The sequence below is a fragment of the Gouania willdenowi genome, chromosome 15 (genome assembly GCF_900634775.1).
Source record: "Gouania willdenowi chromosome 15, fGouWil2.1, whole genome shotgun sequence".
Taxonomy (NCBI): domain Eukaryota; kingdom Metazoa; phylum Chordata; class Actinopteri; order Blenniiformes; family Gobiesocidae; genus Gouania; species Gouania willdenowi.
Window position 1 is genome coordinate 2,158,340 of NC_041058.1, and position 25,099 is coordinate 2,183,438.

The 25,099-nt window shown below is 38.0% G+C and overlaps 1 protein-coding gene across 1 annotated transcript in view; it reads left to right on the plus strand.

The window, feature by feature from the left end:
- The first annotated feature begins 9,487 nt into the window (after nucleotides 1-9,487).
- spred2b (sprouty related EVH1 domain containing 2b) overlaps nucleotides 9,488-25,099 on the plus strand; it is a 32,736-nt gene continuing 17,124 nt past the window's right edge. Inside the window, exon 1 of the mRNA XM_028469357.1 lies at nucleotides 9,488-9,961. Coding sequence (XP_028325158.1) covers nucleotides 9,936-9,961 — 26 coding nt within the window. The 5' untranslated portion in view covers nucleotides 9,488-9,935. The remainder of the gene's footprint in view (nucleotides 9,962-25,099) is intronic.

Genomic DNA, 25,099 nt, shown 5'->3' on the forward strand with positions numbered 1-25,099 from the left:
CTGTAATGAACGCACTGTATAAAAACAACAATAAAAACATACGACATCATGAAAAAACAACTGTAAATGCACAAAAGTTAAAAACAATACTGTAAAAACATAAAAATAAAAGACAACACTGTAAAAAAACACCATAAAAAATAACACTGAAAACATGAAAGTTTTAAAAAAAAAAAAAACACTGTAAAAATCACACTGTGTAGAAACCGCACTGTTAAAAATACACAGACAACACTGCAAAAAAAACTTACCTTAAAAAGCAAAACTACAACAAACATACTGTATAAAAACAACAATAAAAAATGCACTGTAAAAAAAACCAACATGAAAAAACAACATTAGAAATAACAACACTGTAAATAAACTTTGTGAAACACTCAGGGGCTCTGAAGGACTTGAACCATCAAGCAAAAAAAGTTGCTCAGAAATACAAAGATGAAGCCTCGATGTATTAAAGAAACATAAACGTTTCCTGTGTTGGAGCCCCTCCCTCTGGGTTCTTGCTCCTCCCTCTAGGTTGGAGCCCCTCCCCCTGGGGAGTGCTTGTTTATGTTTAACTTTAAGCCCGTTTGACTTCAGCTGCTCGTTCTAATTAAAATGCAGACGAAACACGGAGGAGACGCTTTTTATTTAATGGATAATTGTGCCGACGCCGGGGACCGACATGTTTAATGCATACACACACACACACACACACACACACACACACACACACACACACACACACACACACAGGATGATCCTTGTTGAATTTTAAACAGTGTAAGGAGTTAATCAGCTGTTGGGGAATATCCGGATGCCTTTTTAACACCGGAGGACTCGTGTGTGATTAACGAAGGGAATAATTGTCGTTCACCAACAGGTGTTTAATGCGCACACGCATTAATAATGCTTGTTTGTTGAGTCACTCAGAGGTTTGGTTGCCATGTTTGACGCTTCCTTTTCAGCATCTTATATCATTTTCATTAACCATTCAACACGTTTAAAAGGCAGATGAAAACAAAGCCTTAAAGGACACACGTGTTGGTGCTAAATGTAAGAACACACAAGAAAATTAAATTTAAACTTTAAAGCCTGCATGTTGTCAAGCAGCAGCTGTAAAGTGTGTTTGTTGCCAGGTTGGCAGGAATTAAGCAGCTATGCATTAAATTTCTGGTCTCGCATTAAATCTCTGGTCTTTGGAGAGAGCAGACGTGTTTTCATTCGCTCCGATAACACGACCTTGGCTACAGCTGTAACCTCAACCCCACACCTAGAGGAGCTGGTGGGGCTTCAGGGAGAACCTGTAACCTCAACCCCACACCCCGAGGACCAGGTGGGGCTTCAGGGAGAACCTGTAACCTCAACCCCACACCTAGAGGACCGGGTGGGGCTTCAAGGAGAACCTGTAACCTCCACCCAGGAGCTCACACAGCTCAGTTTTTCACTGGTCCAGGTACCGGAAAACCAGAGGAGTCCACAGACCCAATGGGAGTTTCTGATCCAAGAGCTGGAGGACCAGCAGAGTCAGTGGAAGACCAAATTTTTGAGTCACCAAGATGAGATTGATTCTCTCCTGGACCAGCAGAAGAAGGACATGGATGTCCTCAAAGATGGTCTGGTAAAGGTCCAACAAACCGTAAAGGACCAGCAGAGCCAGTGGCAGAAAGATTGGGAAAGCTTCTTAGAAATACAGGAGGAAAACAGGAAGATGATAAACCTCCTTCACGCTGCGCTGATGGACAAGGAAGACCATCGTCCCAAAAAGAAACCTTTCTTTCAGCGACTCGTCAAAAATGTGACGAAGCGATGGCAGAAGATGAAGAACAGCTTTTGATTGGCTACAAGCAGCCACCACTAAACATGGGTCACATGATTGTTCACACTGTTTTGTACACAGAGTGATGATCTCTGATTAAATAATAAAAGTGGGTTTCATTATTACTTTTCTGACATTTTTTGTTTTGGCCTTCATAAGCCAATAAGTGAAATAATTGCTAATATATCATCATCATAATAATAAGGCAAAAATTTTGAACAAAAAGACGCAAATTGTGTGTCATTGTTACCATCCTAGTGTTATTTATTGGGCAAAAGGTAACTTACATGGATGAAAAGTGACCAAAAAATAATCGACAAATTTTGATAAAAGTATAAAAAAGAACTTGCAAAAATGGACAAAAATGAGGAAAAAATGAATATTTATAAGCAAAATGAAGCTAAAATCTGAAAATAACAAAAGTGTCAATTTTTTTGGAAAAGGGGAAAAAATGGGACAAAGAAAAAGGAATCTGTATGAGCCATAAAGATACTATTTTAATAATAGTAATATTTATGTTTAAATATCATTTTTTTCAGAATGATGATTTAAGTTTATCACAATTCATGTTTTACATTAGTTTAAAATGCATATTTTAGGGATGTGCTTATGTGTTAAAAATGTTTTATAATTGCTGACTGTGTTATGACATCACTCCTAGTTCTTTACTGTGATTGGATGTCACCTACGTCAGTCATGTTTTTTCTTAAGCTGAATATGTGATGGAAGCAACACAGTCTTTTGATTTAAAAACACTGGATGTTAAATCTGGTGTCATGTGTTCCTTAGATTGTGTTTGTTCTTCCAAACGTGAACTGATCCTAGAGATGTCACACAGTTAGCTACACTGTAAAAACACACTCAGAGCGCAGACCTCCGCCAAGCCGCTCAAGCTCAGCTAAAATGGTCACGGTAACATGGTAAACTAAGGGTTACCATGGTAAACAAAGGGTTACCATGGCTACCTGTCAAACATTGAGCTGTGTTACCATGACTACCAGTCAACATTGAGCTGTTGACTATGAGAGAACCTATGAATGGGAAAATGAATGGGATATATATATATATTATTTTGGTAACATCATCAAAATGTAATCACCTGTTCCTTGTCCCATTTATCAATTTTCCTGAAAATTTCATCCAAATCTATTCATAGTTATCCTGCTAACAGACAGAGGGTAAAACATAACCTTATCGCTCTGCGCTTAGCGAAGGTAATGAAAATAAAAGAACACCAGTAATATAAATAGAATATATGAAAAATGCATGTGTGTGTATCAGAATTAAAGCCCAACAGGCTGAGTGTGAGTTTCTAACTTAATTTAACAGGTTGTGTTTTACAGTGTCGTCATCGTGTCCTCTGGAGAATCCTCGCCTCAGTTTGGGGATTTAATCTGTCATCATCATCATCATCATCTGAGGAAGACGCTCAGCTCCGTAAACGCTTTGATAGAATTCATTTTAGGGTCTGAAGCTGTTGTTTGGTTCAATTCTCTGTAGATTAAACATCAAAGTGATGCTAGAGGGAAATGAATTTATCACTTTAAATGTTTTTTGTTGCTTCTTTTGTCTCCAAAAGTTTCAAATGTCATCAATAAAGAAATGCAGGCAGGCTTTTTCCTTTTGCACGTGTGAATTTGGTTTGGAGTGTGTGAGGAGGAGGAGGAGGAAGATGAAGCCCACCTTGTAATACCTTTTCACACGTCGCTGACAGCTCGCTAACGCAGAGCTATTCTCACAGCTTTGAGGCTCCTTTGTGCCACAGTGAGGAGTGAAAATGAAAAGGAAGGAGCTGAGAATGAACCCAGGTTTGACCCACACGCAGAAAACAAATGGAAAAGCAACAGATCAACTGGTGATCATTATATCTAGTGACACGTCTCAGCAGAGGACAGGATTCAGTGTTTACATGAATATGAACCACGCTTTGTTATTGTTGTCTCAGTTTGTGTATTATTTATGTCGTTTTGTGGACTTTTGCAACATATTTATTTGTATTGAAAAAAAAATGCTGTCAATCATCGTTTACATGGACTTGTGTGTTTTTGTTATTTTTTGTTCTAGTTGTTTCAGTTTCTCTGTTTTTTACGTCGTTTTGTGTCTTTTTGTTGACTTTTGCGGTCTGTTTGGCATTTTTACGGTCATTTTGTGTGTATTTCTCTCGTTTTGTGTGAGTTATTTTGCACATTGTGATGTGCTACAAAAATTAAATATATTTAAAGTAAATTTCAGGTGACATCTTCACTAATCAAACCATAACACTTACTGCTTAATGTGGAAAAAAACTGATATATTCATAAAAAAATTAAAACTCAGTTTACTTGGTGTACTGGATTAACTGGTGATTGTTATATCTAGTGACACATCACAGCAGAGGACAGAATTTGATGCTGTCATGAATCTGAATCACTTGTGTGTTTTGATTATTGAATTTTGGCAATTGAAAATTGCCAAATACATTGTTATCGTAGGAGTTCTCATTATTTTTCTTTGGCAACTCTTTTGTCCTGTAACTCGTCCTACTATTAATGCAGCACTAATGACACGTATGTTTTTTTGGAGTCAAAATGTCAAGGTCAAGGTCAAGGTCGTGTCAAGTGTAAAAAAAACCCAACATTTTCCACATCTCTATGAATATTTATCGTATAAGTTTGATGCTCATATTTATGAAAAGCTCATCTCAAGTGGAGTATTTTATTTAATTAGATCAAAGCTGTACGACCTACCAATAAAAAGATCGGTAGGGGTCAAAGTTCATGACGTCAAAAAAAAAAAATTAAAAAATACCTTTTTCCCTATAACTTTGCCACAAATTGAGATCCAGTGCTCAGACTGGTACCATTGAACAACATTTCCTTTCAATGTTCAGTTTTCAGTTTTCTGTTTTTCCTGCATTATTACTTTCAATTTAAGTAGTAAGAAAAACAACATTAAGGGACATCACTCAACAACAAAATACACACTAAGATGTTTTTCACATGAACAATTCTATTTGGCAATTTTTAATTTTTAATTGCCAAATGCATATTCGCCTTGTTAATACAGGTCTTGCCCAGTTTTTATGTTGTTTTTGCCGCAGTTTGTGTATTTTTCATCTCTTTTTGTGGACTTTTGTTGTCTGTTCTGCACTTTTATAGTCATTTTGTGTGTTTTTGTGTGAGTTGTTTTGTTAATTGTGTTTTGTTACATAGTTTTCTATACAAAAAATTATAAACATATTTATAAAATTTCAGGTGACATCTTCACTAACTGAGCCATAACAGTTACTGCTTGGTGTGAAAAAAAAAATGAACATTTGATGATGATGATTTATGAACATACAGATCCCTCCAGACTCTCAGACTAAAGCTTTGGACAGAAAGTCTCCACAAACTCAGGCTCAGACTAAACACTGATGACCTTCACCATGACCTTACATCGTGGGAGGAAGTAACGACAGGAAGTGTCGCCATGTCAACAAGAGCAAATCTTTGCAGCTCACAGGCTCCTATCTATTAAATCTATCTATGTTTATCTTATTTTATATCTGTCTATAGTTCTACATCTCTATATTTCTCCCTGTAGCTTTATGTCTAAATATTTCTCTATTTCACTCTTCACCTCTATAGTGCTGTCTATATCTATAGCTCTACATTTTTCTCCATCTTTGACTAAATCTCTATATTTCTATAGCTCTAAACATTCTCTATATCAGGGGTGTTAAACTCACTTTAGTTCATGAGCCAAATACGGAGCAGTTTGACCTCAGGTTGGTCACAGATTTGATGCTGGAATACAAGTCATTTCTACATTATTGTGCCCGTGTTTACACTTTTTACGTACACATAAAATAGATCTACACTTTGAATGTCCTACATTTTGTGACCAATGTCAATTAAATTCAGAGAAAATTTAAGGATTTTGTAAGAATTTTGAGTATGTCTCCCCCTGCTGGATGATAAACACACAACAACACAGTGACTGTTATTGCAAAGTAAAATATTAGTTAACCTTTGACCTCATACTAATAAACACTCATTAATCACCTGTGTGTGTGTGTGTGTGTGTGTGTGTGTCAGAGTTACAGACAGAGAGACGCTGGTGGTGGTGGTGGGGGGGTCAAAGGTCACTGCTGATGAACGTGTGGTTTGAATTAGTCACAAATGGAGTTTATTTTAAATGTTATTCTTCCATTTTCACACCTTCATTATTCATGTTCATATTGTTGCTCTTCAGCTCTTTGTTAATGTTATTTAATGTTTGACTTTTGAACTTTTATATTTTCTCATTATTTGACCAGCAGATGATTTATTATTATTTTACTTTTTGATTTACTGAGTAGAAAAACTTTATTAACCAGGCTTTTTTAATCAGTAAATAACAAAAACACAATGTGGATATTAATCAGAACAACAATTGTTATTATTAATATTATAAAACCTGCAGTCACACACATTGTCTTGTTGATATTCCCTCTATAATATATGTGTCAAACTTATGGGCTGGGGGCCAAATCCGGCCCTTTGGAGCATTCAATTTGGCCCGCAGAAAAAAATAATAATGACAGAGAAAACATAAATCATTGTATAAATGAAACTCAACAATATTTGCAGATGCTCACGGTTTTCCCAGTGCTTATATCACATGATTGCAGTCATTTTTAATATTAAATGCAAGGATTCTTACAAAATCCTTAAGTTTTCCTCAAATTACGACATAGTATTTCCCTTAATTAAATAGAAATTTTGCTCAAAAAATCTAGGAAATTTAAAGTGAAGACCTTGTTGGGACTGATATCTGTCACTTGTTGCTTGGATATGGTAGGTTTCTTATATATTTTGAATTTTATGTATCTGTAGAAGTGTAAACTATGACACATTGATGTTGAAATAAGTCGTTTTCCAGCATAAAATGTGTGGCCCACCTGAGATCAAACTGCTCCATATTTGGTCCCTGAACTAAAAGGAGTTTAACACACCTGCTCTATTAAATCGTGACCCAACAGGTCCCACAGCTCCTGGTTCAGGGCCTTGTGATGTCACACATTGCTCCTCCCTCTGCTGATGACCCAGAATGCAGCAGCATGTCTGCTCTTTAACACACATCACGAAGAGCTCCAAGATCACTGACTATATGTTGGCTGATGAATGACATTGTTGATGTTGATGTTGAATTGTTACATATAGTTCATTATGGTTACATTATGTTATTGTCGGGGCAGCACCTGCAGCCAATCAAATTTGAAGCACTTTGTCACATTTGTCCAATATGGCTTCCTGTAAAATCTAGAATAGAGTTTAAAATCCTCCTGTTAGCATACAAAGCTCTATGATCAAGCTCCTGTGTATCTTAGAGACCTGTTAGTGTCCTATCGTCCTGGCAGATCACTCCACTCTCAGTCTGCTGGTCTTCTGGAAGTTCCTAAAGTGTCTAGAAGTAGAACAGGAGGCAGAGCGTTCTGCTACCAGACTCCTCCCCTTTGGAACCAGCTCCCAGTCTCAGTACAGGAAGCTGCTACTCTCTCCACCTTTAAAAAATAAACTCAAAACCTACTTATTTGCTAAAGCATATACCGTATAATAGCGTTAACCTAAACACTAGGAACGAGTGTATCATGTTTTTTCTGCAGTCTGTGTCTTCTCCTCGCCCTCTAAGGGCTCTCGTTACTACAGTATTTCAGGTGTCTTGATGTTGGAGCTGGTGGGTCCTCATCGATGGTTCATGGCTCAACTAGTCTGGAACACTCTGATGTTCTATCTCTCTATCCTATTCTGTTCACTAACCTCAACCAGTGGAACCAGATGTTCCTGGTTCTAAAACAGATTTATTCCAATAAAAAAGAGGGAGTTTTTTCTTCCCACTGTCACTAAATGATTGTTTATGTGGATGTCGTTGAGTTCTTTCTTTCTTACTATGGACTCTGTATTACTATTATTATTTTTTGTTAAGCACTTTGAGATGACTGTGTTGTAATTTGCGCTATATAGACAAAGTTGAACTGAACTTACTAAATTTGTAAAAGTTTACACTCCAGTTTAAATGGTTGTTTGTGTTGTTGTACGTAGGTTTGGACAAAAGCATCCGATAAATGAAATACTAGATTCTAGAATATTAACATTATTGTATATATCAATATTATAACTATATTATTATCATCATTGCTGTAATAATAATAATAATAATAATAATGACAATAATAATAATAATTATTATTATTATTATACTGTTTCTGATTTGTTTTTCGTCAAATTCCTTGTATTGTCTAAAAACTCTACTTGGAAAATAAAACTGATTCCGATTATTATAAGATATATTATTATTATCGTGATTATTTTATTGTCTACCTCAGACTTTTCACTACGGTGATTAATGAATGATTAATGACACTACTTGTTGTCAGTGCCTGTAATAACCAGTGTTGACCAGCAGAGGGCGCTGCTCTACAACACATTCTAACCGGTTTGTTTTGGGTTTTAAACTGAAAACAAATCGATCCAATCTGGTGTCAATCAGTGCAAAGTCGATTAATCGCTGAAGTCACCAATTATTACCTATTATTAGTGAATCGATCAACACAAGCCCCGCCCATAGATCACATGACAATAAGACACGACTCATACTAAAGAGGTGTGAGGGTTAGTTTGAAAATCCTTGTTAGAAAGATAAGAAGGAAACTTAGATCTGATTGGTCCCAAACATGAATGATTTTAGGTGATATTATGCATTGTTTTTAAATTGTGAAAAAATAGATTAAAAAAAAAAGAATATCACTTTTTTTTTTTATTAAAACAATTCTAATGTATGGGAAACAGATTGTAAAGTTGTGCATGCTAAAATAAACAGCAACTTTTTGAAACAATTAGCAATAAAACATGTTTAAAAAACGTATGTGAATTTGTGTACCTCATGTTTGACCAGATTTACAGCAAATTGTTAAATCTAAATCTAAATGTTAAATGTGTAATCTAAATTTAACGGGTGAAATTAAATATTTAGCTAATAAAATTCAGCGGAAGTGCCAAAATAAAAGCTCAATGACCTCAACAAGTGCTTAATTAGATTTAACATTAAGATTAACATTTAGATTTAATATTAAACATTGAGATTTAACATTTAAGATTTACATTTAACATTTATCATATACATTTAACATTTAAAATTTTGCATTTAGATTTAATATTTAACATTTAGTTTTAAGATTAACATTATATTTTTACAAGAAAAAATATATTTTTACAAGAAAAAATATATTTTTACAAGAAAAAATATATTTTTACAAGAAAAAATATCACAAATTTCACAAACATTGCAGTAAATTTGGTCAAAAGTAATGTAAAAAATTCACATACATTTTTTAAATGCGGTTTGTTGCTAAAAGTTGCTGTTTATATATGAATGTGCAACTTCACAGTCAGCGCCCCTAGTTTTTTAAATTCTATTATTAGACATTTCAGGTGACCAAATTTTATTTCCAGGCGACCCTACATGGGGTCACGAGCCCAAGGTTGAAAAACCCTGATTTATGGGTGGTCAATTGTAGAAATGATGAACATATGAACTCATTACAGTCTGATCTCATTCTCTATGTCGGACTGTGTGTGTGTGTGTGTGAGGGGGGGGGGTTCTCAGCCTCCCTCCACCACCGCCACCAAAATGTAGACCTACGTCACTGCTTCCGCCCCCCCCCCCCCCCCCCCCTCTCCTCTCCCTCCCTCCCTCCCTCCCCCGTCCTCGGAGCTCGGCCGCCTGCAATCCAACATGGAGTAGACGGAGATGGGGCTCTAGCGGGGCCACCCCTCGGTTTACAGCACGACCCGGACCCGGAGCCGTCGGGAGAACAACATGCGACCGAGGACTTGACGACACACCGGGAGCGCGTGTGTGTGTGTGTGCGTGTGCGGAGGGTTTGGAGATCTGGAGGAGATCCGGACTGAGAACTGAACGCCGCGTTGTGTGTCCCCAGAAGGCGATGGGGGTATTGGAGTAGTAGAGGATATAAAGGTTGGGGGTTTATTAGGGACCCAGAGGAAAAGGAACGAAAAGGAACGAGCGACACGCGCACAAAGGCGCACAGTGGGATTTATGCGCAACTGGAGACGGAATAACGAGCGCAAAGTATGCAGCCGCCGTGGTGCCATACCTGAGGGGAAACGAGAAAATGATAGAGGAAACACACCCAAACGAGTGAGTATACCGACCGGGCCCAGGGCCGCGCACCGCCGTGTGCGCCACACGCCGTTTGGGAGCTCAGTTGGAGGCTTTTTACGCTGCGTAAAAGTTCCGATCGCTTTGTGTTTTTTAACGTGTTGTGTGTCATATGTGGGGTTTGTGCAGCGTTGCATTGACAGAGCTGCCTGGGAGAAGGTTTTCAGTCCACAGACCCCCCTCCCTCTAGGGGGGGGGAGCGCGTGGGTGGATCGGAAACATTTTCTGAAAGGATCTGAAGCCACTGAAGGCCTCACAGAGTCAAACACGCCCCGTGCACAACCACGACCAGTTCCACCTTCTCCAAACACGCACACGCACGCACGCACGCACGCACCGCGGTCACATCTGTGTTTGCTTCCACAGCAGCAGCGGGAGGAGGAAGAGGAAGAGGAAGAGGAGGAGGAAGTCTCACAGGATGTCAGATATCCGCCATCTCTTTCTCAATCGCGCTCATTTGCATAGGCTGCCGAGCGCGCGCTCCATTCATAAAAACACGCATAGTGCACGAGGGCCTGTCCTTTCCGTGTCCGTGCGCGTGTTAGCGGCGCGGGCCTGTGTTTAAAGAGCCTCACGTTGGACCGATGTGTGTGTGTGACTGCTTTAATCCCGCACGGGCGCGAGCACACGCATTTCGGCCCAAATCGCGCACGGAATGTCCTTAAAAACACGTGGACGTGTTTGCTTTGGAGCCTCCAGGCCGACGGCGGGAATGCCCTCCGTGCGTGTCCGTGGGGGGAGGGGAGGGGAGGGGGTGGAAGGGCGAAGGGCACCGGAGGGAATGTTTGCGTGACGTTCATTCATAAAAAAAAAAGGCCTCTCACCCATTCATGCTGCGCGTTCACACGCACTGTGCACAGTGACGCTGCTGCTTTTGTCTGCTTCTCCCTTTGTGGAGGTCAGAGGTTCTCAACGTGTGGGTCGGGACACGCAAAAGGGCCCATTTTCATTCATGCTCAATTTTTTACGATTGCGTATTAGGACCACGTAAAAATACAAATATTGGCACTACGAGATTAAATTCGTAATATTTCAAGAATAAAGTCGTCATTTTATAAGAACAAAATTGAAATACAAACATGTTCTTGTGCGTGTTGCGGTGACATGTGCGTTATGGAGAATGTGGAACATTTAGTGAGATTATAAACACATTGCAAAAATACTGAGCCTTTTGGCCTGGGTAGCCATGGTTACGTGATGTTTTGTAATTCAGAATTAATGTATTCTGCTTCATGTTTACATTGAAATAGTAATTCCAAATTGAGATTTAAATGGAAACACGTTTATTTGCCGTTATTAATTCCGCTTTAGGTTTGGGGGTTTGGGGCGGGTTCTGATTTGACGGGGGGCGAATGTGACGAATCACGTTTACTGGGGGAAAAAACATAGCTTTTCTTTTCAGCTACAACATAGAAGACCACATAATAACAACTGTTTTCACTTTGATTTTGATTGTAGTTTTATCAGCAGCAGCTGGACAATAACACACTGTTTCACTTTAGTCAGCTGAGGAGGAGATAGAAGACGTACGTGTTATTCCGTCCATCCACTCTTCACTATAACTGACTTCTAAAACTCTTAATAAATAGTGTACGTGTAAATTGTACGCAGAACGACGGGAACTTAAAGCAGAATTAAACATTTACAAGATTGATTCATTATTCCGTTCGGGATTAAAATCGGAAAAAAACAGCCACTTAATTCAGATTTAACTTTAATTCGGAATGGCCATTTTCATTCAGAATTAAGTGTTTACAAGGTCAGTTTAAAGAGGATTTAGTTTTTATTCTGAATTAAAAGGGAATTAAAGCTCTCAACTTTAAAGACACTTTGCAGACGTTTGCGTTTGTTCCGACCAAAGAACCACACTGATTTGGAATGAATAAATAGCCTCTTTTATTGTGAATATTTATTCTCAAAATATTCCAACTTTAATCTCGTAGTGTTCAGATTTATTTTTTATTTTCAATGTAGCCCTAATATGCTGTTGTAAATTGAAGTAAAAATAATAAGTTATTTAGTATTTTTAGTTAATTGTGTTCCCTCACAATGCAATTTTTAGTTACTGATTAAAGATTTAGATGTAATATGTCATTATTTTTATGTAGCAGCTCATATTTCAGTGCATATCTATCACCAAATTAAGTTTTTTTTTTTTTTTACTTTTATCGCACATCAGGTCAGAGCGTGACCTCCATCAGATGACGAGACTCCGTCCTGGCTGGAGTCTCTGCACAAACACACTCGAGAGCGATTAGTTTTCAGTTTAAAGTCAAACGCTGGAAACAAACAAAAGCAAAGGAAGTAAAGCAAGTGTGAAACACACAGGAAGAAAAAAGTGCTCACAGCGCGAAACTAAGGAAACACTGAAATAGAGACGACGCGTGGTCGGACGTGGAGCAACGACGAGGCGCTGAGAGGATCACAATAGTATGGGTTCTCCTTCCTGAGAGGTCTGTACCCCTGTAACAGCTACAGCGCCCCCAAACAGCAGATCATAAAACTGCATCACACGCTCGCGACAATGTGGAGCGAGTTCCAAATGTAAACATAAACCAAGCGACTGTCCTGCTCTGAAAGATACCTTTATGTGTTCCAAGACGTTTTAATGTCAATTTATCAGATTTATGAAAGTTGGAAGAAAAAAAAACACCTAAAAACCTGCAAAAATCATCTCAAACCTGCAAAAACGATCATAGTAAAACACGCATGAAAACGTCTACATTATGCAGGAAATGTTTAACATTAAACTAAAACTTACACCTGCTGAAATATGTCAAAAACCTGAAAATTATCTAAAGCATGCAAAATAAAATCTAAATCCAGCACAAAAAATCAATCTAGAACCAGCTGAAACACATCTAAAAACAGCTGAAATGTCTAAAACCTATATAAACCTTGCAAAAATCATTTAAAATCTTCTGTAAACTATGTAAAACTTGCTAATAATTTCTAAAACATGCATGAAAATGTCTAGAATCTGTAGAAAAACATTTGTAACCATGGAGTTCACTGGTAATCTATAACTAAATTTTACAGAAATACATCTCAAACTTACTGGAAACTTTTTAAACCTTGCAAAAAAAGTCTCAAACCTGCAGAAAAACAACTAAACCCACTGAAATACGCCTAAAACCAACTAAAATGTGTCCAAACCTTCCATTAGAGCGTAGAAAGATGCACTGGTTTCCTTTTGTTTAAACTGGGATTAAGTGATGCAGAAACTATGACTTAGTGTTTTATTTGATCTATTCAGTGTTTTTAGGAATAGTGTGAGTTTGATAGGAATACAGTATTTAGAGGTGTGTGTGTGTGTGTGTGTGTGTGTGTGTCGGAAATGATGTAGCCGTTGTGTGATCAGGGCTGGGTCAGGAGGGAATCTGAGCCACACCTTTAAAACCTTTGTTTGGAGTAAAAGGTGCAGCAGTGAGTGCGTGAACTCACTGCTCTGTGTGTGTGTGTGTGTGTGTTGTTTAGTTTAGTCACATGTCTGTGTTTAACTGCTCTCACCAACAGAAAGGCCTGAAAGTCACACAGAAAACTGACACAAAAAACACAATTCACTTCCTGAAACAGGAATATTGTTATTTTCTTAGATTTTTCACTCTAAAATTTCCTAATTTTCGTGTCAGTTTATCATTTCAACCATTTTTGTTTCCGTTTCATCACCTTTCTTGAATCAGATGTTATCAAACTTCCTGAAATCGTGTCAAAATTCTTATTTATACGAGCACTGAATTTGCATGAGATTTGACATCCAGCCGTTAGCTACACTTGCTAAAGCTAACATTAGCATACCTGTTTTACAGAGACATTGTCCTTAAACATGTGAGTTTAGTTTGTCTCACAGAAATATTTACATTTCAGAACGTTTCATATTACGTCAGATTTGGCTGTTGATGTTTTTTAAGTGTGCACGATGGGCACACTAGTCATACTCAACTCTCCCATGATGCATTGCAATCAGAATGTAAAATGGTCCTGGGACCGGCTTCAAGCTAAAAATCAAACATTAGTTGTCAGTGAGCGCGTTCTCTGTGAGGACGTTTTTTGTGGAGAAGTTCTCCGAGGACGTTTTCCTATGAGGACGTTTTCCATGAGGACGTTTTCTGTGAGGACGTTTTCCTATGAGGACATTCTCTGTGAGGATGTTTTCCCGTGAGGTTGTTCTCTGTGAGGATGTTCTCCATGGGGACTTTCTCAATGAGGACATTCTCCGTAAGGACATTCTCTATGAGGACGTTTTCCATGAGGACGTTTTCCATGAGGACGTTTTCCATGAGGACGTTTTCCTATGAGGACGTTTTCTGTGAGGACGTTTTCCTATGAGGACATTCTCTGTGAGGATGTTTTCCCGTGAGGTTGTTCTCTGTGAGGACGTTCTCCATGGGGACTTTCTCAATGAGGACATTCTCCGTAAGGACATTCTCTGTGAGGACGTTTTCCCGTGAGGTCATTCTCTGTGGGGACTTTCTGTATGAGGATGTTTTCCCGTGAGGTTGTTCTCTGTGGGGACGTTCTCCATGGGGACTTTCTCAATGAGGACATTCTCCGTAAGGACATTCTCTGTGAGGACGTTTTCCCGTGAGGACGTTCTCTGTGGGGATGTTCTGTGTGAGGAAGTTCTCAGCTCTAACCTCAGCCATCAGTGCAGGATGTGAATCGTTGACCTTTCTCTCTGAGGACGCATCGATCGGCTGTTTAGCTGCTGCAGGGTCAACTCGTGTGTGTGTGTGTGTGTGTGTGTGTTGGACCGGAGATGCCCGCTGACATTCAGCTAAGGTCAACATCTCGTCGAAACACGATCCATCCACCAAACAAAAAGCACTCGTCAGTCTGGTTTTAACGTTCCTGTGTTTCTCTGAGTCTGTGATTTACACTGAACTATTCATACAGTTTTATTTTAGAGAAGTTTTCAGTCTTTATCCTACTTGATGTGATTAATACAGATTTATACGACAAAAAATCATTTAAAGCTCTGTTTTGTGCATTTGTGTCATTTATAAGTGCTTTTGTTTTATTTTTGTTGTCAGTTTGTGTTTTTAGGGTCATTCTGTGTTTTTGTCCTATATTTATGTTTTTTTTCATAGTTCTTTTTCTTTATTCTGCTATTTTTATCTTTATTTCTGTTGTAGTTTTGTGTTATTCCTTCTATTTCGCGTCCTTGGGCATATTTTCCCATGATGCATCCTGATAGATTAGCTTGTGATTAGCCGATTAGCTCCAAAGCTCTTGAAAGTTGAGGCAAAAACCAAACAAGAATTGTTATAATTCCTTTTATCCGCTTAGTCATGGTTTAACTCAACACTTAGAGAAATGGCTTTCTAATGCTGCTGCAGGGAGGTTTGCATGTTCTCCTCGCGTCGTTGACACTCCTGCAACTCATGTGCACAAAAGAAAAGTGCACAAGTGAGAATAGTTTAGTGATTCCCAGGAAGAGAAATTCACCAAAGATGTGCAACAGCCACTGTGTGTCCAACTCTGTGCGTCCTCTACAAAAAACACACCCACAACTAATCCATTAACGCACAAAACGACACAAAAATGAGGCGTGTTTTACAGGGCGAGAGAGACGCGGAGTGAATCAAAAGCCCGGCTAATATCATCCAGTCAGCTGATGAGCAGAGATTAGCAGGACAACAATCAGCCTCCATTGTTTCAGTGTTTGGAGAGGAAACCAACAGCCTTTATATGAACGAGCTGCTGTTTTAGCATCTGCTCCACACAGGAAACACATGATGAGTGTGTGTCTCTAACGTACTACACACTACAATACTGTCTAGTATATACTATCTACTATATACTGTCTACATCAAAGATGGGCCACTCTATCAAAACAGGGGCCACAAAAATGTGATGATATCTGATTTGAGGGTCACCTGATCAACATTCAAGTCAGCACTTACAATAAAGACCAATCAGAGCATTAATACAGGAGCATTTGGTCTTTTTTTGGGTTGCTTGTCATTATGCGTGTTTTTGTAATCGTTTGTGTTTTTGTTGTAGTTTTGTTATTTTTTTTGGTCATTTTCTGCATTTTAGCGGTTTAGGGAAGTCTGGGCCTCCCTACTGAGGATGCTGCCCCCGCGACCCGGAAACGGCTAAGCGGGAGAAGATGGATGGATGGATGGATTTTCACATTTTTGCCTTTATGGGGTCGCTTTCTGTGTTTTTTGTTGTTATTTTCTGTGTTTTCCTGTCATTTTGGGTAATTTTGTTGACAGTTTGTGTGTCTTTGGGGCTATTCTGTAATTTGTGGATGTCTTTGTGCGTTTTTGTAGTCATCTTGTTTGTTTAAGTGGTTGCTGTGTCTGTCTCTTGTGCATTTTGCTGTTTTGGGAGTTATTATGTGTATTATGTTGGGTTTTATATTCCCTCCTACTGAATTACATTTTCTGGGGATTTGCTTTGGGGGCCACAACAAACTAGAATGAGGGCCACATGTGGCCCCCGGGCCACCATTTGCCCATGTCTGGTCTACATTATACTGTCTTAGTAATATTAGGATGATGAGCGTTCCCACTGAAGCGTTCTTCCAAGTTTCCCAGGATGCATTTGGAACCTACAGCGTTAAAAACCTGAAGCACACTGAGGCTAAATATCTGTTAATTCTCTACTTTTACTTTGAAAGTTCTGAAAACATTTGAAGTGAGAAAGTGTAGTACGTTAATATGAGTAGTACGCTAGTGTGAGTAGTACGTTAATATGAGTAGTACGTTAGTGTGAGTAGTACGCTAGTGTGAGTAGTACGTTAATATGAGTAGTACGTTAGTGTGAGTAGTACGTTAGTGTGAGTAGTACGTTAGTGTGAGTAGTACGCTAGTGTGAGTAGTACGTTAATATGAGTAGTACGTTAGTGTGAGTAGTACGCTAGTGTGAGTAGTACGTTAATATGAGTAGTACGCTAGTGTGAGTAGTACGTTAATATGAGTAGTACGTTAGTGTGAGTAGTACGCTAGTGTGAGTAGTACGTTAATATGAGTAGTACGTTAGTGTGAGTAGTACGTTAATATGAGTAGTACGTTATTATGAGTAGTACGTTAGTGTGAGTAGTACGTTAATATTAGTATGATAGTATGAGTAGTACGTTAATATGAGTAGTACGTTAGTATTAGTATGTTAGTGTGAGTAGTACGTTAGGGTGAGCAGTACGTTATTATGAGTTGTACGTTAATATCAGCAGTACATTAGTATGAGTAGTACGTTAGGGTGAGCAGTACGTTAGTATGAGTAGTACGTTAGTGTGAGTAGTACGTTAATATTAGTACATTAATATGAGTAGTACGTTATTATGAGTAGTACGTTAGTATTGGTATGATAGTATGAGTAGTACGTTAATATTAGTATGTTAGTATGAGTAGTACGTTAATATTAGTATGTTAGTATGAGTATTACGTTAGTGTGAGTAGTACGTTATTATGAGTAGTACGTTAATATGAGTAGTACGTTAATATGAGTAGTACGTTAATATTAGTACGTTAGTATGAGTAGTACGTTAATATGAGTAGTACGTTAATATTAGTATGTTAGTATGAGTATTACGTTAGTGTGAGTAGTACGTTAATTATTATTTACAACTCAGCCTGTGTGTGTGTTAATGTCACTTTGATTCATTTTATGAATCAGTGACGAAAACGATCAGGTTTACGTGAATCATTCGAGACGTGACTGTGGTTCATATTGTTACTCGATTCATCTGAATGCTCAGTTTATCTCACACACACACACACACACACACACACACACACACCTTAACGTCCTCCTACATGAAGCCACTCTAAAGCCAGTGTGTGACGCTTACATAAGGCTGATGCTCTAATGCAGAGGAAGCTCAGTTCACATGATGACTCACTGTTGTGGAGAAAGAAAAAAGAACAGACTTCTATTTTCTCCTTCTTCCTGCACTGGTGCATTGTTTTTGTCCTCCTCTGCCTTTGGATTCATCCTTTGTTACAAACTTAAACAATTCATCCACTAAACAAACTGAACCCATTCAGGAAACGAGTCGATTCACGGCCTCCAAACACAGGAAAGAGAAAAATCCTAAAAATATAGGACAACAAAAACACACAAATTGACTCAAAAAACACAAAATCACAATTTAAACACACATAAATGACTCCAAACACACACACACACACACACACACAAACCCTTTGATGTTTCCTGTGTTAATGCTCAGCCTCTGATTGGTCGTTCTTCTAATGCTATGGTAAACGTTGGTCATGTGACCCTCAGATCTGACACGATCATGCGTTTGTGTGATAAAAGTAGCACATCCTGTCGTTGGGTATTGTGCTCGTTGACAGAGGCGTGGAGGTGGAGCGGGGGTGGGGGGGGGGGGGGGGCGTGAAGGGAATTCATTCACAAATATTGACGCGGGGGCCCCTGAGGGGACGTTTGATCGACTTCCTGTCAATCAGACTCAGTTTTATGGAGCAGGAACATGTCGGGGCAGCGCACCGCTACTGGTGTGTGTGTGTGTGTGTGTGTGTGTTTGCGTGTGTGTGAGGTCACTGGCGGGCAGAGGATAACGTCCCATCTCCGGCCGACCAATCACAGAGGCCGGAAGGCCGGGGCTAATCAGGGTTATTGATCACAGAACGACTGCTCTCTGTGTAACAGAGTGAACGTATTCTAAAAGTCACAGCAGGAACACAAACATGTGGGGGTCACATGATCAGTATTTACACTAACCACCAATCAGATCATTAACACAGGAAACATCAAAGAGTGTGTGTGTGTGTGTGTTTGGAGTCATTTGTGTGTGTTTTGGTTGACTTTAGTGCATTTTTGTTGTCATTTATGTGTATTTCTCACACATTTTGTAAGATTTTGTTGTTGTTTTTGTGTATTTCTTTTGCCATTTTGTATATTTTACACACAAGTTGTGTTGTTGTCATGTGTATTTCCTCTCACATGTATATTGTTGTTGTCATTTTGTGTTTTTATGTTGTCTTATATTTTGTATTTTATGTTTTGTGTATTTGTCATTGTGTGTTTTTGTTGTCTTTTAGTGTATTTTTGTTGTCATTATGTGTATTTTAGTCTCATGTGCATTTATTTTTGTTGCAAATTTGTTTTTCGGCTCCTTTTTTGTGTTTTTGTCTTATATATTTTTATCTTTTACTTTTTTATTTATTTTTATTTCGTTCCTTGATTTCTTTTCAATGATGTTTTTTTCTTTTCTTCCATTTTGAATGTTTGTTTTTATCCTCATTTATGTGTATTTTTGTTGTCCTTTTGTGTATTTTTCTGTAGTTTTGCATGAGTCATTATGTGTGTTTGTTTTGGGGGCTGCACAAAGTGAGGTAGTTAGCTTGTTCTCAGTCTTCTGGTGGTCACATATGGGATCTGTTCCTCCTTTAGCTTCCTCCACGCACGCACGCACAGACATAATAACAGAAAAACACTCAAAACGACAACAAAAATACACACAATGAAGTGAAAAACACACAAGTTAATTTGATTCCAAAAACACACAAAACCACAACATAAACACAAAAAATAACAGAAAAATACACAAAACCTACAAAGAAGACTGAAAAAAACCTGTAAAACCCATAAAATTACTCTAAAATGTCTCAAAACGACTAGAAAAACACAGAAATGCTCTTTGTTCTTTGCTGTATTAACGCTCCGATTAGTTATTATTTTAAATCCTGACTTGATTTGAGTATTTAATTATCTATAAGGCTTTATTTGTGTACTTTTAGGTGGCAGTGCGTTTGGTCTTACCAAAGCCCATTTAAAAATCTGACATTTTAAGCGTGAGTGTTTTTGTACGAGATAAGAAAGATAATAATCCATGTTTTTATCTCCAAAAACAGAAGAAAAAGTCACTGGATCAGTTTTTTTTAATAGTTACTTAAGGGATGTGAAAAGTCACTAAGGTGGACCTGATTTGGTCCACAGACCTTGAGTTTCACACAACATAAAGCAGAATGAATTCCTTTCTTACTTTACTGTAATATCTTCAATGATTTCTACGGTTGTTGGCCAAGCTTTTACTGTTTTACTACACTCATATTTATTATATATACTCATATTTTTGTTTCCTACGGGTGTATTTTTGTTGTCGTTTTGTGTATTTATAGGTTTTTTGTGTTTGTAATTCATTTTTTTGTATTTTTGTGTGCCTTTGTTGTCCTTTTGTGTGTTTTTCTGGTTATTTTGTGTATTTATTGTTGTTGCTTTGTGTGTTTCTCAGTAATTTTGTGTATTTTTTTGATGTAATTTATTTTTTGTATTTTTGTGTACATTTCTGTCAATTTGTATGTTTTTCTGGTTATTTTGTGTATTCATGCTCATGTTCTGTTAGTTTTTTGTTGTCATTTTGTGTATTTTTTAGTCGTCTTGTGTTTTTGTTTTGTGTACATGTTGTCCTTTTGCATATTTTTGGTCCCTTTGTGTATTTTTGTTGTCGTTTTGTATATTCATGTGGATTTGTTTTAGTAATTTTGTATTTTTGGGTTTTTTGTGTACCTCGTATCTTTGTCATTTTGTTGGTTTTTGTGGTTTTTTTTGCTGCTGTTTTGTGTATTTTTTTTTACAGTTGTCAGTGTCTCTATAATAGTTGAGTTATGCAGAACTAGGAGTGCTCTACAGTGTTTTTTTTTTTTTTTTTGCGGTGGATTTCTGTGTGTGTGTGTGTGGGTGTGACCAGGCAGGGGGCGTGGCCAGCAGAGGCCCTTCTTATCAGAGGAAGTAGAGCCGACTTATCTCCCATGGCTGCTGGCCCTCGCTGCTCTTTGTATCTGTCACACATGAGCTGGATCCAGACCTGATAACCAAAGGATTCCCATCTCGTCTCACCATTTTATTACTATATTTATTTATTCTTTATGCTTATTAACATCACATGTTTTCAGGATGGCCGTTATCAGGCACTGAGTGCACATATAGTGGATGTAGGATCTAATTTTGTCTTGTTTTTGGGTAAAATCATGAGATTAGGAATGTATTTCCTCTTTGATAAATCGGTACATGTTGCCAAAATGATCTTTTTTCCCTAAAATAGCATCTAGCGCTAAATCTTGCATCTTTCTGGAAGCTTTAAAGGTTCTAAATCAGTAACTGTGTGCTTCTAAACACATAATTTACCATGGTACTAGCATTAGCGTTAGCAGCTATGAGTCAGAGCCAAGGATGAGCTATGAGGAGAACTACAGCCCCCAGAATGCATTGCTTTTGTCACGTTAATTAAACGACACATAGTTAAGTGCTAAAATGTCAGATTTAAATACACACACGGGCAACTTTATCACAAAATGTGATTATCTGATGTGAGGGTTATTTTTGTGTAATTTTTGTTGTAGTTTTTTGCGCTTTTATGCATTTTGTATAATATTGGGAGTGGTTTTGTGTATTTGTTGTACTTTTTGCATATTTTGTTGTCATTTTCAAGGATTCAAAGAGTTTTGATTGTCATTCGTGCTCGTGTAAAACGTAGAAATAACGTATCTGAGCCCTCCGTTACAGTATACCCATTTTTGTGTGATTGTGTATCTTTCTGTGAGTTAGTTTTTGTGGTCATTTTGTGTATTTATGCTCATGTTCAGTGTAGTTTTTGTTGTCCTATTGCATATTTTTTGTCCTCATGGGTAGTATGGTTGTTTTTTGTATTTATAGTTTGTGTAATTATTTTGTGTGTACCTTTGTTGTCCTTTTGTGTATTTTTCTGTGATTTTGTATGTTTTTGTGGTCATTTTGTGTATCTAAGCTCATGTTCTGTGTAATTTTCATTGTCATTTTGTGTTTCTCTCTAATTTTATGCATTTTTGTTTAGTGTGTTTATGGTTTTATTTGTGTGTTCTTATTATTTTTGTGTACCTTTGTTGTCCTGTATATATTTCTGTAATTTTGTACGTTTTGTGGTCATTTTGTGTATTTATGCTGACATTCTGTGTAGTTTTTTTTTGTGTGTTTTTATGTAACTTTTGTATATTTTTGTATATTTGGAGTCTGTTGTGTCTTGTGTATTTATGGGTTTTTGGTGTATTTTATGTGTAATTGTGTGTTGTTTTTAATGTGTGTACCTTTGTCTTTCTGTATTCGTGCTCATCTCTTGTGTATTTTTTGCTGTCGTTTTGGTGTTTCTTGGTCATTTTTGGAGTAATTTTTTGTATTATTGATGTTTTGTCCTCTTTCATATTTTCAATTCTTATGTGTATTTTTTGTTGTGTTGTGTATTTCTATTTTTTTGTGTGTATTTTTGTTGTCCTTTTTTGTATCTTTACATAATTGTGTGCATTTTTTCACGTTGTCAGTTGCACATGTCTACTATAATAGTTTAATAGTTGAGTTATGCAGAACCACGAGCGCTCTACAGTCCTTCCTTCTTACAGCGGATGTGTGCGTGTGTGTGCGTGTGCGTGTAGTGAAGGCTGTGGTTGCTGTAGACTTGTTTAAACTGTTTGCTCAGCGTGTGTGTGTGTTGTAAGAGCTGCTAGTCAAACACACACCAAGGTCGACTCATTTAATGGCCCCGACACGCCCTGCCATGACCTTTGCCCCCCCCCCCCCACACACCTCCTGTCCAATCAGAGGAGGATGTGACACACGGTCGCTTATCAATCTTCCTGTTATGTCATGGCTCTGTGTCACATGTGTCAAACTCATGGCCCGGGGGCCAAATCCGGCCCTTTGGAGCACCCAATTTGTCCCGCAGTAGAAAGTAAAAATGTCAAAAAAAAACAGGAATCATTGTGTAAATGAAACTCAGCAATATTTGCAGGTGCTCACTGTTTTTCCGGTGCTTATATCACATGATTGCAGTTATTTTTAATGTTAAACAGTTGAAAAAAACTAAAAATTCCTACATTTTCTTGAAATTATTGCATAATATTTCCCTTAATTGAATAGAAATTGGTCACAAAACCTAGAAACATTAAAGCGAAGATGCTGTTGGGACTGATATCTGTCACTTATTGCTTGGATATGGTCGGGTTCTGACATATTTTGTATTTTGTATATACGTACAAGTGTAAACTATGACACAATAATGTTGAAATTACTCGTTTTCCAGCATCAAATCTGTTTCCTACTTGAGATCAAACTGTTCTGTATTTGGCATGACAGAGAAAACCTGAGTTATTGTGTAAATAACCGAATCATTTTAATTTCAAATTGTGGAAAAAAACTCCCAATTTTTCCACAATTCTTGCAATTTCACAAAATTTCTCAAAATGACTCAATAATTGGAAACAGAATCAATCACGTTTTGAAGTGAATTGAACTGATTTTGAAAACTAGGGCACAATAATGTTGAAATTACTCATTTTCTCACCTAAAATCTGTGGCTGACTTGAGATCAAAGTGGTCCGTATTGAGCCCCTGAGCTAAAATGAGTTTAAAACCCTTATGTGCATATTAAATGTGCATTAATAGGACAGTAAAGTACTCTAAGCGTGTATTTGTACTCTGTTACTCACTTCCTGTCTCTGCCTGTGAGGGATCCTGTATGTGTGTGTGTTAGTGTGTGTGTGTGTGTGTTTAAGCCTGGGGTTGTGGCTGTCTGTGTGTACTTCCAACCACAGATTACAGACCGTGGCCCTAAACACCATCACAAGACACTGAAGACACGCTGAATGTGCCACGCTCATCCCTGTGAGAGCTCATAGCAGCTATTGTGTGTCTCAAAGTGTGTTAAAGCTCATGTGCTGCAGTGTAGCACAGCGTCGGGTGTTGTTTCTGACGGTGGGTGGCCCCTGGCCCCCAACACACACTCTTCTCTTTGCAAAATGTATCATACATGCATTTGAGTCACGCTGAGCCGCTGCGCTGCGTTTCTATAAAGGAGACGTTTTTATTCAAGGAAAACCTGAATGTGCTCAGTGTAAGATCAGACATATGCAACTGGAGACCCGGGGGCCACATGCGGCCCTCGATCTACTTTTATGTGGCCCCCAAAGTTAACGCACAAAATGACAAATACATAAAACAAAAAGAAAGAAGGAAAAATCTCCCAAAAACATGAAAAAATTAACAAAACTTCCACAGTAACACACAAAATGACACAAAAGGACAACAAAAATACACAAAATGACTGAAGAAAATATGCAAAATTACAGAAAATGGCAACAAAAGCACACAAAGAAACACAAAGATGACTAGGGATGCACCCAATATTTAATAACTGAATATGTTTGGCTGAATATTGCAAAATAGCCACATTTGGCCTTCGGTTTAGTGAGTTAAAAGCAAGGCTGAATAGTAGCGTGTGACGCAATAATGCAATCAAACAACGTGCAATGATTTAGAGTCGGAAAAGTGTGTGCGCATTGCTGTAGAACCAGAGCAGCAGCTCCTCCTCCTTTCTGCACACAAACATAGCCAGACTCTCCTTAACGCTCTCCGTCACCGTGTAAAAGTTAGAAACCGTCCAATTCCACAACCGAGTCTGTTGTTAGCGCTGTGAGCCACAAATCCATAAACATCCCCATCGTTTCCTCCTTACACTACACCAGGTCTCACTGCATAGGCTGGTGTAGCATTAGCATGGAGTGCTAACAGCTGATGTGTGTAAACAATGGGTCCGTGGCTCCAAGCAGTGACTCCCAACACGACCAGCAGCAGAAAAAGTAGTGCAGTTTGTATTTACATATATGGTAATACAGTATAATATATATTCTATTTTAAACAGTAGTGTTGTTTTAGCTGTTAGATAGTTGGAGAGGGAGGGGCTCACATTCTAGGAGGCGTGTTAGGTGACGTCATCTGCCAACGTGGGTAAAATCCAACTGTTCCGTTTAAAGCTGACTTTATATAAAATGTGTAAAAACAAGAGAGGAAACAGAAGTTTTTACACTTTGTTCCTCTGAATGAGGCTAAATGATGTTTATCACTGTAGCTAAACCATTAGAAAGTAATTTATTCATCATACCTCCACTTTAATGCACTTTAGTTTTTTTAATGCATGTTTTGTTTTATTTAAAGGACTAATAAAAATGAAAAACTTTGTTGTGCATTTTTTGAAAAGCAAAGGCTACTGGAATATTTAAAAAATGTCAGAATATTCAATAAACATTTACTTTCTTTAAAAAACATGTTAAAAATGTATTCTAGGCTATTTATGCACTATTAAAATAAATAGAGGTGTCCCGATCCAATACTGAT